The sequence below is a fragment of the Hyperoodon ampullatus genome, assembly GCF_949752795.1.
Source record: "Hyperoodon ampullatus genome assembly, chromosome: 15".
NCBI lineage: Eukaryota > Metazoa > Chordata > Mammalia > Artiodactyla > Ziphiidae > Hyperoodon > Hyperoodon ampullatus.
The window spans coordinates 16,834,827-16,852,934 of NC_136928.1; the positions used below are offsets into that span (position 1 = coordinate 16,834,827).

The 18,108-nt window shown below is 39.3% G+C and overlaps 1 protein-coding gene across 3 annotated transcripts; it reads left to right on the forward strand.

Annotated features, from left to right (window-relative positions):
* Window positions 1–133: 133 nt before the first annotated feature.
* Window positions 134–17,650, forward strand: LOC307064572 (large ribosomal subunit protein uL30m-like). 3 transcript variants are annotated; one of them, XM_079721205.1, is made up of 6 exons: window positions 134–307; window positions 5,014–5,091; window positions 6,525–6,605; window positions 14,741–14,887; window positions 15,095–15,168; window positions 15,247–15,469. In XM_079721205.1, the coding sequence occupies exons 1-6, from the start codon at window positions 233–235 to the stop codon at window positions 15,377–15,379; spliced, it is 588 nt and encodes a 195-aa protein (XP_079577331.1). In that variant the 5' UTR covers window positions 134–232; the 3' UTR covers window positions 15,380–15,469. The 3 variants fall into 3 exon arrangements, 2 of the variants coding, with proteins under 2 accessions (XP_079577331.1, XP_079577330.1); XR_013811296.1 differs by lacking the exon at window positions 134–307 and adding an exon at window positions 17,593–17,650 and having other exon boundaries at window positions 5,027–5,091; window positions 15,095–15,163; window positions 15,247–15,430; XM_079721204.1 differs by lacking the exon at window positions 134–307 and having other exon boundaries at window positions 5,027–5,091; window positions 15,095–15,163.
* The last annotated feature ends 458 nt before the right edge of the window (window positions 17,651–18,108 follow it).

Below are 18,108 nucleotides of genomic sequence, written 5' to 3' on the forward strand. Positions count from 1 at the left end.
TTTAGCAATTGCTGGTGAGTGGGGAATGAGTGGCCGAAAGTAGTGCATTTTTGCCAGGAGTACATATCTGGGAACCCTGTGCAGATGCGGATTGATTTTCTCCATTCAGTTCTGTGTTTACGGGTCACAGTAACCTGAATGGAACTACGTCCTGGTACTGTCCCTTGGGCTCCCGAAAACCCACTGGCCGGCTGGATCCCGTTTCCCAGTTTGTGGAGTCCCGGGACGCGGCATGTGGAGCCCCGCCTCCTGGAGCTCGAGGGCAGAGCCGCCTCGGCTGGGCAGTCTGGCGGGAAAGGGAGTTCAAGTATGTTTTAACATTTAATGTGCTTCTGCTTTATGCATAACTTCGGCTTTCCTCTGGGGTCAGCCTAACTTGAATTGTTGATGGAGATACAAAATTGCCTAATTTAAAAATTGCCGCATTTTAGAACGTAAATCCTCTGAAGTTGGCAGTTAAAATATTTACCGTTTTACTAAAAGCCGTGATTTTGCAACCGCGTTTTGATCGCCACCTACCCAGAGCTGCTTTTTCCGCGGTTTTTTGTTTAGTTCTGTTTATTCCAAGAGGCACTTCGGACGCCTACCTAGAAGGCATTAGGAGTTCAAAGAGACATTTCTTGCCTTCAGAGTTGTCGCTTTATTGAAAGGGAAATCCTATGTTCCGCATTTTCAGTAGTGCCCCCCCATTTACCATTATGTCTCTTTAGAAAAGGAATTAGTTTTTTTTAAAGAACAGTTACACGCATGGTCGTTGTAAAAGAGTAACAACAAACCTATCAGACATTACGGGGGTGTGGGACGTCGGGGAGGGGCGGAAATAGCCCTGGTAGCCAACCCTCCTCTCCCTGGGTATGCTAACGTTTCTCTGATAGCCTTCCAGAGTTCTTCTCTGTTCACACACACATTCACAGACATCTTTTTTTTTTTTTAATTAATGGAAGTGGGATCATACTTCTCATATGGTGCATTTATTTTCCTGCTTTTGTCTTTGCAAGAGAAACTTAATTGTACGGTGAAAGACAGTATAATTGCTTCAAGGTCCAAGAGTTATGTGCCTAATTATTAAGAATAACCTTTATTGAAACTTACAACTTTTGACTGTCACACATTCTGAAGTATGTAAATGACACTTCATTCATTCAGCAAAAATTAACTGAGTGGCTGCTACGTGGCAGTGCTGCTTTAGGTAGATGCTTGGGATACATCTGTGAATAGACAGAGCAAGCCTAAAACAAAAGAAAATTTTAAAATCTTTGTGCTTGTGGAACCAACATGCTGTTGGGTGGGAAGAGACAGTAAACCACAAACCTAACAAAAAATTAAATTATGTTAGAAGATGTTAAATGCTATGGAAAGAAAATCAAGGAGAGTAAGAGAGATTGGGAGTGCTGACAATTGTAGTGTGGGTCAAAATGTTAAATAATGGAATCAGGGTAGAACTCATTGAGAAGATGAGACTTAGGCCAGAAATTGTAGGATGTAAGAGAGTTAACTATGCGGATAGCAGGGGCATTCCAGGAGAGGGAACAGTCAGTCAAGGGAGTATGCCTGCCTGGCAGGTTCCAGGACCTGCAACGGGGCCAGTGTGTGTAGCGATTGAGCAAGAGTATGGAGGTGAAATCCTCAAGGCGCGGGTTTAGCACTGGCTGTCACTCTGATTGAAATGGAGAGGCATTGGAGCTTTTTAGTCTTGTAATAAATAAACTTTTAATTTTGGAATAACTAGATTTATGGAAACGCTATGAAAATAGTATGGAGTTCCTACATACCCCCCACACCAAGTTTCCCCTTTTACTAACATCTTACATTAGTATGGTACATTCGTTATAATTGATGAGCCAGTATTGATACATTATCAACTAAAGGTCATACTTCATTCAGATTTTCTTAGTTTTTTTTTTTTTTTTTTAAATACATGGACTCCCGAATTTTTTTTAAATTAATTAATTAATTTATTTTTGGCTGTGTTGGGTCTTCGTTTCTGTGTGAGGGCTTTCTCTAGTTGTGGCGAGCAGGGGCCACTCTTCATCGCGGTGCGCGGGCCTGTCACTATCGCGGCCTCTCCCGTTGTGGAGCACAGGCTCCGGATGCGCAGGCTCAGCGGCCATGGCTCATGGGCCCAGTTGCTCCGCGGCATGTGGGATCTTCCCAGAGCAGGGCTCAAACCCGTGTGCCCTGCATTGGCAGGCAGATTCTCAACCACTGCGCCACCAGGGAAGCCCAGATTTTCTTAGTTTTTACCTGATGTCCTTTTACTGTTCCAGAATCCCATCCAAGATACCACATTATGTTTAGTTGTCAAATGCTTCTCTTGACTATGACAGTTTGACTATGACTTTCCTTGGTTTTGATGACCTTGACAGTTTCGAGGCAGTCAGGGATTTGAGGAGGTCCTAGTCAAGTATTTTGTCCAATGTCCTTCAATTGGAGTTTGTCTGATATTATTCTGTTAGAGAAGTGTTAGGGGTTTTTGGAAGGAAGACATAGAGGTGAAGTGCCATTGTCATTCCATCATATCAAGGATACATGCTATCAACTTGACTTTTATCACAATTGATGTTAATCTTGATCACCCCCATGACATAGTGTTTGTTAAGTTCCTCTAATATAATGGTATTTTCCCCCCTTTCTATACTATATTCTGGTAACAAGTGTTTAAGTATAGCCCATGCCTCAGGGTTGATAGCTTTACTCCACCTCTTTGAGAGGGGAGTATCTACATAAATTATTTGAAATTCTTCTGTAAGGGAGATTTGTTTGTTCTCCCTCATTAATTAATTTATTCATCTATTGATATCAGTATGGACTCATGGTTAGTTTATGTTTTGCATTATAAACCAATACTTTGTTACTTATTTTGTTGCTCATATTATTTCAGCTGTAGCCACTGGGTAGCTCTTTTATTTGGCTTCTGGTCCCTTTGACATACCCCCATCATTTTGATTTTTTGAGTAGTTCCTTTCTAGCACTAGGTGCTCCAGACTCATCATTATATATTCCCTGCTACAGCCATATAATCAGCCATTTCTCCAAGGAGTCCTGGTTGTTTTTTTTAGAGAATGCCATTAGAAACTAAGATCTGGGCACTGGGCATGCTCATCGCTACTGGGATGCCTTTGCCTTTAGGTCCTCTCAGCTAACAGAGCTAACCCATGTGTGTATATGTATCTATAATTATTTCTATATCCAGCATATCTATATTAAGCTAAACATGAGTTCCAACACTAATCCTCTGTCATTGGATCACATGGATCATTGTAGTCTTCCTCTCTGGCCTGTGTGTAACCTCCTACTCTAATAATGAGAAACCTGGCTCATTGGAAGGTTTTGAGCTGAGGAGTTGACATTATCTGATTTCGGACTTAATGAGATGATTGCTGCTGTGGAGAAAAGACCTTGGGGAAGTTAGAATAGAAGCAGGAAGGCCAGTTAGGAGGCTCTTGTTGAAATCTAAGTGATAAGAGAAAGATTTAACAAAGAGTGAAGCTAAATAAGTTGGGTTAGTACCTAACGCTTAACTTGGGAGGAATGAGTATGGTAGAGAAAATAATTTAGCATTGTCTATTTGATTGGAGGGCGGGAGGATTAAGCGTCTCTTCTAAAGAAGCCTTGATACAAGGGATCTAAACAACCGGCCAAGCAAACTGGATGATTTGAACTAGAAATTGCTCTGCTGTATTGTAATGTTTGAGGTCTGAAGTCTGAATGGCAGCTCTGAAATTCTGATGTACTTCTGAATTCTGAGTTGAGCGGACCATGGATCTAACCCATTAACTGATTCAGACATTCATCAACAAACACTGGGTGCCTACTCTCCATCAGATGGTGTGCCAGATGCCGAGAGTAGAAAACGAACAAGACAAAATTCTTGTTTTCAGGGCGCTAAGGATATAGTAGTTAACTCTTCTCAAACTGATACGTAATTAGTTTTGAGGGACTGGTTCGGTTGCTGAGACTTTTTCTGAAGTCAGGCCCTTCTAATGGGACATCTCGCATTGATTCCAGTAGCTTCATTGCTTTGTCCACACCACAGGAAAGACCTGCAGAGCTTGAGTGAGCCAGAATCTGGTGGGCACTGAAATACAGCACTTGCCCTATTTTGGCATGTTAGTGTATTCTTATTATAGCTTTGTAATAATTTAATGATATTATAATAGTAAAAACTACCATTTATTGAGGGCTTCTTATGTGCCAAGTACTGTTTTAGGTGTTTTCAGAGTACTTCATTTGCAAGATAGGTATTATTTTCTTTCTGTTCTTTGGGGGAAAAAATTGAAACATACAAATTAAGTAACCTGTCCAAAATATACATGTAGTTCATGAACTTAATCTTTCTGCATTCAGTTTAAGTTTAAGTCAGTAGGCTATAATTGTTTTTTGTCTAAATAAACATGACTTTTAGTTTATAAATGCAATGCATGTTCGTTAAGAATAGTCTAAAAATATAAATAAGCAAAAGAGAACATTCTGCTTTATTTAACAGAAGGGTGTTATGATTTAGTGAAAATGTGCTGTATTAGGTATTAGGAGGTTTGGGTTCCAGACCATATACTCTCTTGAAAGCTGGATGCCCTTCGGTAAATGATTGAACTCTCTGGGATTCATTTTCCTCATAAATAAAGTAAGAGCGTTGTCAGTTCTAATTAGGAGTTTGGATTTCTTCAGTCTCTTCCAGCTTTTCAATTTTTTTTTGATTCTATAGCAAAGCATTCTTTATATCTGCCCTTGCTGTTGAAGATTTTTTAAATGATAGTAACCTCCATTGCCTATTTTTGTTGAATCAGCCTAGGGTGTATTTAACTCTTTGGTGAAAATGGGATATGGTTAATGTATAATTACTTCCTATGGTTTTCTTGAACTCTCAATAAAACATCTATTGTAACTTAATTCTTGTCCTTTGTGTATTAAAACAATCAAGATTTTGCTGTTAAACTTCATCCAGTTTTTCAGTTTGAGCTATCCATTTCTAAGACATACCTGACCCACAGATCTGTTTTCTACTTCTCACAGCCCCTAAGGAGAACAGTCACCACACTCATGGCAGGGATTTTGCGCTCAATAGTTCAGAGGCCCCCAGGCAGACTACAAGTAAGTATTTCTTTTCAAGAATTATCTTTTTTTTTCCTATTCCTTAAGAACTTTTTCTCTCTTTTCTAATTAACAAAACATACAGGCAAGTTAAAAATTTAAGTTTCTTTATATATATATATATATATATATATATATATACTTTTTTAATGTCAAGGGTTAATTTTATTTGTGGTATATCTGCTGTTTTATCCCTAAAGATCTGAAATCACAAAAGACCTTTTCCTGGAGACAATGCTGGTAAAAAATGTCTAGTGTTGATTCCCCATGGCCCACCTTAATCTTTTGAAAGTTTTAGATGTTTTTTTTCCTTCAGTTATGAAAAGTCCATTTTCAGTAATAGAAAATTAGAAAAATGTAGAAAAGCAGAAAGAAGAGAAACAATTTCCCAGAGACCATTAATGTTTGTACTTTCATGTATTTCCTTCCAGTCTTTCTTTTAGAAATTTCAGTGGTGCAGCCTAATCTATTCATGAGGTCCAGAGTCTAGATAGGACCTGCTGCTGCCTTTAGATAATAATAATGCCAGGTGCTTTACGCACTTACCTTAACCTCAGATTAATCCTGGGTGGTAAGTATTATTTCCTTTTTATAGCCGAGGAAACCGACCTCCGAGAGGATAAGTATCTCATATGTCACAGCTGGTACGTACAGAGCAGGATTAGAGGCCCAATGTTCCTGGTATGTCAAAGCCCATGTCCTTCACCAGTCTCCCCCTAACCCCCAATTCCCTCCTGCTTATTCTCCCATTGTTGATACCATCTCTGCAGTACAGGGAGGGCATGAAGGGAATGATTATTTCCCACCCAGAGGAGTTTCCTGGTATGAAGGATTAGCAGTGAATCCTTTTTCTTCGGCAGCCTGAGAGAAACACAACTGGAAGATTGTAGAAAGGGAACAAGAGATAGGAAATAGGAGTTGATGGCATTCTTGGGACTAGAAAGAAAACTGGAAACTCATTTTGGCTTTCTTTTACCCTGTATTGCTGAAGCTGAATTATTGTATATTGTCTAGAGCACACTGACAAACTACAACCTACAAGCCAAATTCAGCCCACCACCTATTTTTGTAAAAGTTTTATTGAAACATAGCCACACCAATTTGTTTACATATTGTCGACAACTGCTTTCGCCCTCCTGTGGCAGAGCTGAGACTTGGCTGTGGAAACTGTGTAGCCCCAGAGCTGGAAATATTTACTGTCTGGTTCTTTACAGAAGAATATTGCCAACTGCTGGTCTAGAAGTTTATATTTAATGTGCTTTTTCTTTATGTTAGTGGTAAGATGAGATGTATTCATTCAGCTAGGGGGCTGAGATAAATGTTTACTAATTACAGGTTAGGTGAGAACAGATTTTGTCACCTAAAAATTGGTAGGTTATGATTTCTGCACTAGATAGAGTTCTAAAAATCAAATGTTTTATGGCATATTTTAGATGATGACAAAAGGTGTGGAGCCCCTTGTTTGTACAGATTGGATTCGTCACAAATTTACGAAGTCAAGAATTCCAGATAAAGTAAGTTTTTACGTTACTGTTTTTGAAAAACATGTTACTGTTACCGAGTCCAAGCTCATTCTGCTCACCGCAGGACAGGCCAATAAATTGGGAGATGAGGTGTTAGGGCAAGGAATAGCGACTCTTATTTGGAAAGCCGGCAGACCGAGAAGATGGCAGACTTTCTGAATCTATTTTTGAAATGTCATTTTGCTTCAAACCTCCAATAGCCTTATATCCATTCTGGAAATTTCTGTAGACTCAGCATAGTTAAGCTTAGTTTAACTTCTCCCCGTGCATTGCTTTTCCTATTTTTTTCTACCTTAGTCACACAGAACCACTTACTTTTCCTGAATATTTCATGCTCCTCACACTGTTTCTTTAATTCTTCTCTCCTTTTCTTTGGCACACCTACCCCATCAAAATCTCTAGAAAAATACCCTTCATCCTACCCACCTGGAGGCAAATACTGCTAACACCCTCCACATACTTTTCTGTTAAATATTTTTGAAGATGTGCATCATCTTGGCTATAATGCTTCTCCAGCTGCTTTCATCATTTAGCAATGTAATGTGAACCCTCTGTGGATAAGTTAATGATTGAATAATATCTTTTTTGATTAAAGTACCGTCTTTTTTTTTTGGCCTTTCTCAGTCTGATTCCCCAGAGGTATGACTCTTGACCTAATGTTTTTGACACCTTTATACATATAAGGATAAATATATATATATGTATATATATATATACACATACACACATACACACACATATATATATAATTGTTAGAATCATATTTAGAATTTAGGGGAGAGACCTTCAAGATGGTGGAGGAGTAACACCTGGAGATCACCTTCCTCCCCACAAATACATCAGAAATACATCTACATGTGGAACAACTCCTACGGAACACCTACTGCACGCTGGCAGAAGACCTCAGACTTCCCAAAAGGCAAGAAGCTCCCCACATAACTGGCTGTGTGGCTGACAGGGTCTTCATGCTCCGGCCAGGTGTCAGGCCTGTACCTCTGAGTTGGGAGAGCCTAGTTCAGGACATTGGTCCACCAGAGACCTCCCGGCTCCAGGTAATATCAAACGGCGAAAGCTCTCCCAGAGATCTCAATCTCAAACCGAACACCGAGCTCCACTCAACGACCAGCAAGCTACAGTGCTGGACACCCTATGCCAAACATCTAGCAAGACAGGAACACAACTGCACCCATTAGCAGAGAGGCTGCCTAAAATCATAATAAGGTCACAGACACCCCAAAACACACCAGCAGACATGGTCCTGCCCACCAGAAAGACAAGATCCAGCTTCATCCACCAGAACACAGGCAACAGTCCCCTCCACCAGGAAGCCTACACAACCCACTGAACCAACCTTAGCCACTGGGGGCAGACACCAAAAACAACGGGAACTATGAACCTGCAGACTGCGAAAAGGAGACCCCAAACACAGTAAGTTAAGCAAAATGAGAAGACACAGAAACACACAGAAGATGAAGGAGCAAGGTGAAAACCCACCAGACCAAACAAATGAAGAGGAAATAGGCAGTCTGCCTGAAAAAGAATTCAGAGTAGTGATAGTAAAGATGATCCAAAATCTTGGAAGTAGAATAGAGAAAATACAAGAAACGTTTAACAAGGACCTAGAAGAACTAAAGAGCAAACAAACAAGATGAACAACACAATAAATGAAATTAAAACTTCTCCAGAAGGAATCAATGGCAGAATAACTGAGGCAGAAGAACAGATAAGTGACCTGGAAGATAAAATAGTGGAAATAACTACTGCAGAGCAGACTAAAGAAAAAAGACTGAAAAGAATTGAGGACAGTCTCAGAGACCTCTGGGACAACATTAAACTCACCAACATTCAAATTATAGGGGTCCCAGAAGAAGAAGAGAAAACGAAAGGGACTGAGAAAATATTTGAAGAGATTTTAGTTGAAAACTTCCCTAATATGGGAAAGGAAATAGTCACTCAAGTCCAGGAAGCGCAGAGAGTCCCATACAGGATAAATCCAAGGAGAAACACGCCAAGACACAAATTAATCAAAATATCAAAAATTAAATACAAAGAAAAAAAAAGCAGCAAGGGAAAAACAACAAATAACATACAAGGGAATCCCCATAAGGTTAAGAGCTGATCTTTCAGCAGACATTCTGCAAGCCAGAAGGGAGTGGCAGGACATATTTAAAGTGATGAAAGGGAAAAACCTACAACCAAGATTATTCTATCCAGCAAAGATTTCATTAAGATTCGACAGAGAAATTGAAGCTTTTACAGACAAGCAAAAGCTAAGAGAATTCAGCACCACCAAACCAGCTTTACAACACATGCTAAAGGAACTTCTCTAGGCAGGAAACACAAGAAAAGAAAAAGACCTATAATAACAAACCCAAAACAATTAAGAAAATGGTAATAGGAACATACATATCGATAACTATCTTAAATGTAAATGGATTAAATGCTCCAACCAAAAGACACAGGCTGGCTGAATGGTTACAGAAACAAGACCCATATATATACTGTCTACAAGAGACCTACTTCAGACCTAGGGACACATACAGACTGAAAGTGAGGGGATGGAAAAAGATATTCCATGGAAATGGAAATCAAAAGAAAGCTGGAGTAGCAATTCTCATATCAGACAAAATAGACTTTAAAATAAAGACTATTGGGGGGCTTCCCTGGTGGCACAGTGGTTGAGAGTCCGCCTGCCAATGCAGGGGACACAGGTTCGTGCCCTGGTCTGGGAAGATCCCACATGCCGTGGAGCGGCTGGGCCCGTGAGCCATGGCCACTGAACCTGCGCATCCGGAGCCTGTGCTCCACAACGGGAGAGGCCACAACAGTGAGAGGCCCGCGTAAAATTAATTAATTAATTAATTAAAAATAATAATAAAATAAAATAAAGACTATTATAAGAGACAAAGAAGGACACTACATAATGATCAACGGATCAATCCAAGAAGAAGATATAACAAGTGTAAATATTTAGCACCCACCATAGGAGCACCTCAATACATAAAGCAAATAGTAACATCCATAAAAGGGGAAATCGACAGTAACACAATCATAGTAGGGGACTTTAACACCCCACTTTCACCAATGGACAGATCATCCAAAATGAAAATAAATAAGGAAACACAAGCTTTAAATTATACATTAAACAAGATGGACTTCATTGATATTTATAGGACATTCCATCCAAAAACAACAGAATACACTTTCTTCTCAAGTGCTCATGGCACATCCTCCAGGATAGATCACATATTGGGTCACAAATCAAGCCTTGGTAAATTTAAGAAAATTGAAATTGTATCAGTATCTTTTCTGACCACAAAGCTATGAGATTAGATATCAATTACAAGAAGAAATCTAAAAAATACAAACACATGGAGGCTAAACATTACACTACTTAATAACCAAGAGATCACTGAAAAAATTAAAGAGGAAATCAAAAAATACCTAGAAACAAATGATAATGAAAACACGACCCAAAACCTATGGGATGCAGCAAAAGCAGTTCTAGGAGGGAAGTTTATAACAATACAATCCTACCTCAAGAAACAAGAAACATCTCAAATAAACAACCTAACCTTACACCTAAAGCAATTAGAGAAAGAAGAGCAAAAAAACCCCAAAGTTAGCAGAAGGAAAGAAATCATAAATATCAGATCAGAAATAAATGAAAAAGAAATAAAGGAAACAGTAGCAAATGCAGTAAAACTAAAAGCTGGTTCTTTGAGAAGATAAACAAAATTGATAAACCATTAGCCAGACTCATCAAGAAAAAAAAGGGAAAAGACTCAAATCAACAGAATTAGGAATGAAAAAGAAGTAACAACTCACACTGCAGAAATACAAAGGATCATGAGAGATTGCTACAAGCAACTATATGCCAATAAAATGGACAACCTGGAAGAAATGGACAAATTCTTAGAAAGGTATAACCTTCCAAGACTGAACCAGGAAGAAATAGAAAATATGAACAGGCCAACCACAAGTAATGAAATTGAAACTGTGATTAAAAACCTTACAACAAACAAAAGTCCAGGACCAGATGGCTTCACAGGTGAATTCTATCAAACATTTAGAGAAGAGCTAACACCTATCCTTCTCAAACTCTTCCAAAAATTGTGGAGGAAGGAACATTCCGAAATTCATTCCATGAGGCCGCCATCACCCTGATACCAAAACCAGACAAAGATACTACAAAAAAAGAAAATTACAGACCAATATCACTGATGAACGTAGATGCAAAAATCCTCAACAAAGTACTAGCAAACAGAATCCAACAACACATTAAAAGGATTATACACCATGATCAAGTGGGATTATCCCAGGGATGCAAGGATTCTTCAGTATATGCAAATCAACCAGTGTGATACACCATATTAACTAACTGAAGGATAAAGACCATATGCTCATCTCAATAGATGCAGAAAAAGCTTTTGACAAAATTCAACACCCGTTTATGATAAAAATCCTCCAGTAAGTAGGCATAGAGGGAACTTACCTCAACATAATAAAGGCCATATATGACAAGGCCACAGCCAACATCATTCTCAGTGGTGAAAAACTGAAACCATATCCTCTAAGATCAGGAACAAGACAAGGTTGTCCACTCTCACCACTATTATTCAACGTAGTTTTGGAAGTTTTAGCTACAGCAATCAGAGAAGAAAAAGAAATAAAAGGAATCCAAATGTAAAAGAAGTAAAGCTGTCACTGTTTACAGATGACATGATACTATACATAGAGAATCCTAAAGATGATACCAGAAAACTACTAGAACTAATCAATGAATTTGGTAGAGTAGCAGGATACAAAATTAATGCACAGAAATTTCTGGCATTCCTGTACACTAATGATGAAAAATCTGAAAGAGAAATTAAGGAGACACTCCCATTTACCATTGCAACAAAAAGAATAAAATACCATGGAATAAACCTACCTAAGGAGACAAAAGACCTGTACGCAGAAAACTATAAGACACTGTTGAAAGAATTTAAAGATGATACAAACAGATGGAGAGATATACCATGTTCTTAGAATGGAAGAATCAGTATTGTGAAAATGACTGTACTACTCAAAGCAATCTACAGATTCAATGCAATCCCTATCAAACTACCACTAGCATTTTTCACAGAACTAGAACAAAAAATTTCACAATTTGTATGGAAACACAAAAGACCCCGAGTAGCCAAAGCAATCTTGAGAAAGAAAAATGGAGCTGGAGGAATCAGGCTCCTGGGCCTCAGACTATACTACAAAGCTACAGTAATCAAGACAATATGGTACTGGCACAAAAACAGAAATATAGATCAATGGCACAGCATAGAAAGCCCAGAGATAAACCCACGCACATATGGTCACCTTATTTTTGATAAAGGAGGCAAGAGTATACAATGGAGAAAAGACAGCCTGTTCAATAAGTGGTGCTGGGAAAACTGGACAGGTACATGTAAAAGAATGAAATCAGAATACTCCCTAACACCATACACAAAAATAAACTCAAAATGGATTAAACGCCTAAATGTAAGGCCAGACACTATAAAACTCTTAGAGGAAAACATAGGCAGAACACTGTATGACATAAATCACAGCAAGATCCTTTTTGACCCACCTCCTAGAGAAATGGACATAAAAACAAAACTAAACAAATGGGACCTAATGAAACTTAAAAGCTTTTGCACAGCGATGGAAAATATAAACAAGATGAAAAGGCAACCCTCAGAACGGGAGAAAATATTTGCAAACGAAGCAGCTGACAAAGGATTAATCTCCAAAATATACAAGCAGCTCATGCAGCGCAATATCAAAAAAACAAACAACCCAATCCAGAAATGGGCAGAAGACCTAAGTAGACATTTCTCCAAAGAAGATATACAGATTGCCAGCAAACACATGAAAGAATGCTCAACATCGCTAATCATTAGAGAAATGCAAATCAAAACTACAATGAGGTATCACCTCCTACCAGTCATAATGGCCATCATCAAAAAAATCTACAAACAATAAATGCTGGAGAAGGTGTGGAGGAAAGGGAACCATCTTGTGCTGTTGGTGGGAATGTAAACTGATACAGTCACTATGGAGAACAGTATGGAGGTTCCTTAAAAAACTAAAAGTAGAACTACCATATGACCCACCAATCCCACTACTGGGCATATAACCTGAGAAAACCATAATTCAAAAAGAGTCATGTACCACATTGTTCATCGCAGCTCTATGTACAATAGCCAGGATATTGATGCAACCTAAGTGTCCATCAATAGGTGAATGGATAAAGAAGATGTGGCACATATATACAATGGAATATTACTCAGCCATAACGAGAAACGAAATTGAGTTATTTGTAATGAGGTGGATGGACCTAGAGACTGTCATGCAGAGTGAAGTAAGTCAGAAAGAGAAAAACAAATACTGTATGCTAACACATATATATGGAATCTAAAAAAAGGGGGGTTTTGAAGAACCTAGGGGCAGGACAGGAATAACTGTGCAGACATAGGAAATGGACTTGAGGATGCGGGGAGTGGGAGGGGTAGGCTGAGATGAAGTGAGTGGCATGGACATATATACACTACCAAATGTAAAATAGCTAGCTACTGGGAAGCAGCTGCATAGCACAGGGAGATCAGCTCAGTGGTTTGTGACCACCTAGATGGGTGGGATAGGGAGGATGGGAGGGAAATGCAAGAGGGAGGAGATATGGGGATATATGTATATGTATAGCTGATTCACTTTCTTATAAAGCAGAAACTAACCATTGTAAAGCAATTATACTGCAATAAAGATGTTGAAAACAATAAAAAATAGAACTTAGGATCATATTCTTAGAATTAGTAGTTACAGAATATATCATATATACACACTCATCATGGTGTAGAAGAAAGAAATACAAGATCCTGTTACACAGTGGTGTGGAAATTTGGTTTTTTTGCTCAATATATTATGACCATCCTTCAATGTTAGTACTTACAAAGATAGTAAACCTTATTTGTTTTTTTTTGTTTTTTTTTTTAATTAATTAATTTATTTTTGCTGTGTTGGGTCTTCGTTTCTGTGCGAGGGCTTTCTCTAGTTGTGGCAAGCGGGGGCCACTCTTCATCGCGGTGCGCGGGCCTCTCACTGTCGCAGCCTCTCTTGTTGCAGAGCACAGGCTCCAGACGCGCAGGCTCAGTAGTTGTGGCTCACGGGCTTAATTGCTCCGCGGCATGTGGGATCTTCCCAGACCAGGGCTCGAACCCGTGTCCTCTGCATTAGCAGGCAGATTCTCAACCACTGCGCCACCAGGGAAGCCCCTTATTTGTTTTAATGGTAGCATTATAGCCAGTAGGATTCATCATAATTTATTTGCATCGTATTTTATTTAGTTATATTTTAGTTTTATTTAGAATGTATGCATCATAATGTATTTAGCTATTCTCTTGAGGAATATAGATTTGGCCTTTAAAATTTTCAGTATTGGGCTTCCCTGGTGGCGCAGTGGTTGAGAGTCCACCTGCCGATGCAGGGGACACAGGTTCGTGCCCCGGTCCGAGAAGATCCCACATGCCGCGGAGCGGCTGGGCTCGTGAGCCAGGGCCGCTGAGCCTGTGCGTCCAGAGCCTGTGCTCCACAACGGGAGAGGCCACAACAGTGAGAGGCCCGCTTACGGCAAAAAAAAAAAAAAAATTCAGTATTACAAATAGTGTTATACATACATCCTTATTCGGGGTTGCAGTGAATACGTACTTTTTATAATACTCATGTGTTATTGTCATTGTAAGTTTTTGTTTGTCCCCCTACTTGAATGGGGGAGGGGATGCAGCCCAAGGCCCAGCTCATAGAATGCAATATATTCTCTTGACATTTGAACTCTTTAGTGTCATCTGGTTGCTCCTGCTTTTCTCTTAATAAAAGCAAAACATAACAAACCCTTGCCTGTGTGGTATTTTTCTTAGAGTATGAAATTCTTAGACTCCATCTATCTGAGTAATCAGCCTGGTAGAAATGTCAATTTGAGGGTTAGGATTATAGAGCTATTAGGGATGAAATCATTATGTAGTTGTTTGAAGGTTTTTTTAAGGAAAAAACAATAAAGGAGGTACATAGAAGCTGTGTAAATTGAAAATTCACCATTTATAATTCTTCCTTTCCAGGTTTTTCAGCCTTCACCTGAAGATCATGAAAAATATGGTGGGGATCCACAGCAACCTCATAAACTGCATATTGTTACCAGAATAAAAAGTACAAAAAGACGTCCATATTGGGAGAAAGATATAATAAAGATGCTTGGCTTACAAAAAGTTTGTAACTATTTTAGTCATCTTTAGTGTTGTTTAAATTTGCTTTAAATTTTCCACTTTTAAAACTTTCTTTAAATGTATTATTTCATGTAATATATTTGGAAGTTTGATTTAGACAGAATGAGCCTACACCTTAACCTTTTCCTGTAACATGGGACCATCTGTGCTTTTGAAATTGATCCATAACATTGTTTCCTTTGTTTGTAGGCACATACTCCTCAAGTTCACAAGAATATCCCTTCGGTGAATGCAAAACTGAAAGTGGTTAAACATTTGGTAAGGTTTGTTGTTTGTTATTCCAGCAGTTTCTTAAGACGTGTTACCTAGTATAACTCTAAAAGCATTCCCTTATGTCACAGAATCAAGCCCCTGAAGCTGCCACAAGGTCTCCCAACAGAGGAGGACATGTCCAGCACGTGCCTCAAGAGCACTGGAGAGCTGGTGGTGGGGTGGCTTCAGAACCCCACGGACCAGGAAGTGAATAAGTCCTGATGGCCTCGTGGCTTCAGAGTAAAAAGTGCAAGTCATTTCTATTTAAAGATGGTGAGAAAGTGTTCTCATTAAAATATGTTTTAAATTCTAGTCATTTTCACTGGCTAAACATGGTGTGATTCGTCCTTAGGTAGGCCTGGAGGTTTTAGTGCTATTAATTGGTTTAATTCTTTCCCCTTTCCCTCCAGTAGTTTCACTGGAAAATGGGTAAGGATGGCAGTGTTTGAACATGTGGGTTCAGATGTCACCTTAGCAATCGTCGTTAACTTTTTTTAAAAATTGTTTTCTCGTTTAATTGAATTCAACACATTCTATGAGTGGCCCTTTGAGTGAAGAGTGTGTTATGTGTTGGAGAAATCCAGAGCTGACCAGAATGCGGTCCCTGCCCTAAAGGAGCTTAGTCTGTTCCCCTGGAGAACAGAGATTCAGCCAGAAGCATTAGACACTGGGTGCAGCTGGACCAGCTGCTCTGTGCTGTGGTGTCTATAAATACGTATGTGGACTTGGCTTCATTTTATCCTTAAATTTAATACCCAAAACAGTATCTGTTTTCTAATTATAAATCTCATTTGGCCTAAACTTTATTGATGTTCCTTGAATTCCTAGAAACCTCTGCCAACAGTTGAGGTTGCTATTTAAAAGAAAGAGAAGGGAAAAATCATCTAGGGAAAGTTGTTTTATTTCCTTTTATTCTATTTCAGATACCTGGAGGGGTGGGGAGAAGTAAGAATTTTAAGAGAGGTTCAGTACTGGGAAATTCTGTGGCAGCTAACTAAAGATGATGCTGAGGACTCAGGATTCTATTGCCCTTTGTTTTCCTTGTCTCGTAAAATTTGGCTCAGGCAGCAGTGACATTGGCATACTCACTGCTTGTGGTCCCAGCATCTGTCCTGTCATAGAGTTTTGGCATCAAGGAGAAGTGCTGTGTGAAGTGAAGCCAGATATCATTAATTAATAAGCTTCAAGGCAATCACACTTTCAATTCCACAATTATTGAATATCCAGTATATGTACGGCCTGGAGAGGATATAAAGCAGAAGGACACTAACTTCGAAGGGCTGGGTCTAACTGGAGAGAGACCTGTGTGCCTCAACAGAAGCTGTCCTTGCTGGAGTTGGATTGAGGCCAGCTGTATAAATATTGATAAAAGCAGCCCCTGCTAATGTTTTGCTGCCTCTTTTACTAGGCTAATATTAATGTTTAAAACGGGGAAAAGACAGTTGCTTAATTTTTACCCAAAGAGTCTAATAAAGTTTTGGTAAGTAATTTTAACCTCTGCTGCTCATGACTAGAGGAAAATACCTGAATGTTAGGTTGGATATTTAGAAATGAAATTGCCCAGAAGAGGAAAAGCCTGTAGGGAGATGAGCATAGGCTAGAGCATTTGTTTTCTGTTGTCACGTAACGTATTAACCACAGTCTCAGCCGCTTAAAACCACACGTGCTCATCACCCTGCTGTTTCTCTGGGTCAGGACTCTGGGCACAGCTTAGCTCGCTGATCTGCTTAGGGTCTCACAAGGCTTCAAGAAAGACATCAGCCAAAGCTGGGTTCTCCTCAGATCCTTGACAGGGCAGGTATCTGCTTCCAAGCTCTCCCAGGTTGTTGGCAGAAGTCATTTCCTTGTGGTTATAAAATTCATGGCAAGTTGCTTCTTCAAAACCAACACTGGAGTGAGAGACTTTAATAAGATGGGTGCTACCCTCTTAGGTAATCATATAAATGCAGTGGCCTAGATTCTGTCTCCTTTGTTGCATTCCATTGGTTGGAAGCAAGTCACAGGTCCAGCCCACACTCAAGGAAGAGGGGAATTCCACAAAGGTGTGCCCACCAGGGGCCAGGATCAGGGAGGCCTCTGTAAAGTCAACCTGCCGAGCCCAGTCAGTCCATCCTTAAGTTGGATCCAGGGGATTCCCCAGAATGATACTCCTTTGCCTCCCATCATTTCAAACCTTACAAGGACTTCTTCTGTCCTGTCTTTGTGTCTCAGAGAATTGCTTTATTTCAGAAGGTTTTTCTGGCCACTCCTAGGTGACCATTGGCCTTTGGTCAGGCTCAGGGGAGACAAAAAGTTACCCAAGCAGTATTTTTAAGGGCCATTCCAGTTCTCAAGGTCTTCTCAATCTAAATGGTGCCTCTTTCAGGCCAAACACGTGTTTTCTTCATCTTTTCTTGTTAACAATACTAACTAGTATGCTTATCATTCTGTCACAGTTTCACCAAGGACAATTTGGAATTGCGCTGGCCATTTTAGGGAGCTTTTGACACGAGCAACATTGTATGTTTGGGAGGTACTTTAGAACAAAAAAGAACAAAAAGTGAAGAAACCTCCATGAAGACATTATTTGTTTTTCTTTAAAAAAAAAAAAAGACCATTTTATTTAATGTAGAGGATATTTAATATCCTCTCCTTCCTTTCTATACTTTGAGGAGTATTAAATACTGGCTTTTTGATCACACAGCTTGATAAAAATATCAAGGGTCCAAGTTACTGTCTAAACCATCTGTTGCTCTCTTTTTATGTATTTGTGTCAAAATCTGTTTTATACATTTAAACTTTTCTCAGCTTTAAGACCTTGGTAAACAATTAATTAATTAAAACTGGAAGTCTGGACAGTTTCTAAATAAGAAACTGATATAAAACATTAGTCACTAAATAAAATTTTTACCCTTATTTCTCAGAATGGCAATCCATTAACAAACGATGAAAATGCCTTTGAATAATATTAT

Excerpts from the sequence above, each read along its gene's own strand:
- LOC307064572 (XM_079721205.1), top strand. The coding sequence starts at position 233 with ATGTGGAGCCCCGCCTCCTGGAGCTCGAGGGCAGAGCCGCCTCGGCTG. Across the intron at positions 6,606-14,740 it reads AGTCAAGAATTCCAGATAAA|GTTTTTCAGCCTTCACCTGA; the intron begins GTAAGTTTTTAC and ends CTTCCTTTCCAG. Across the intron at positions 14,888-15,094 it reads AGATGCTTGGCTTACAAAAA|GCACATACTCCTCAAGTTCA; the intron begins GTTTGTAACTAT and ends CTTTGTTTGTAG.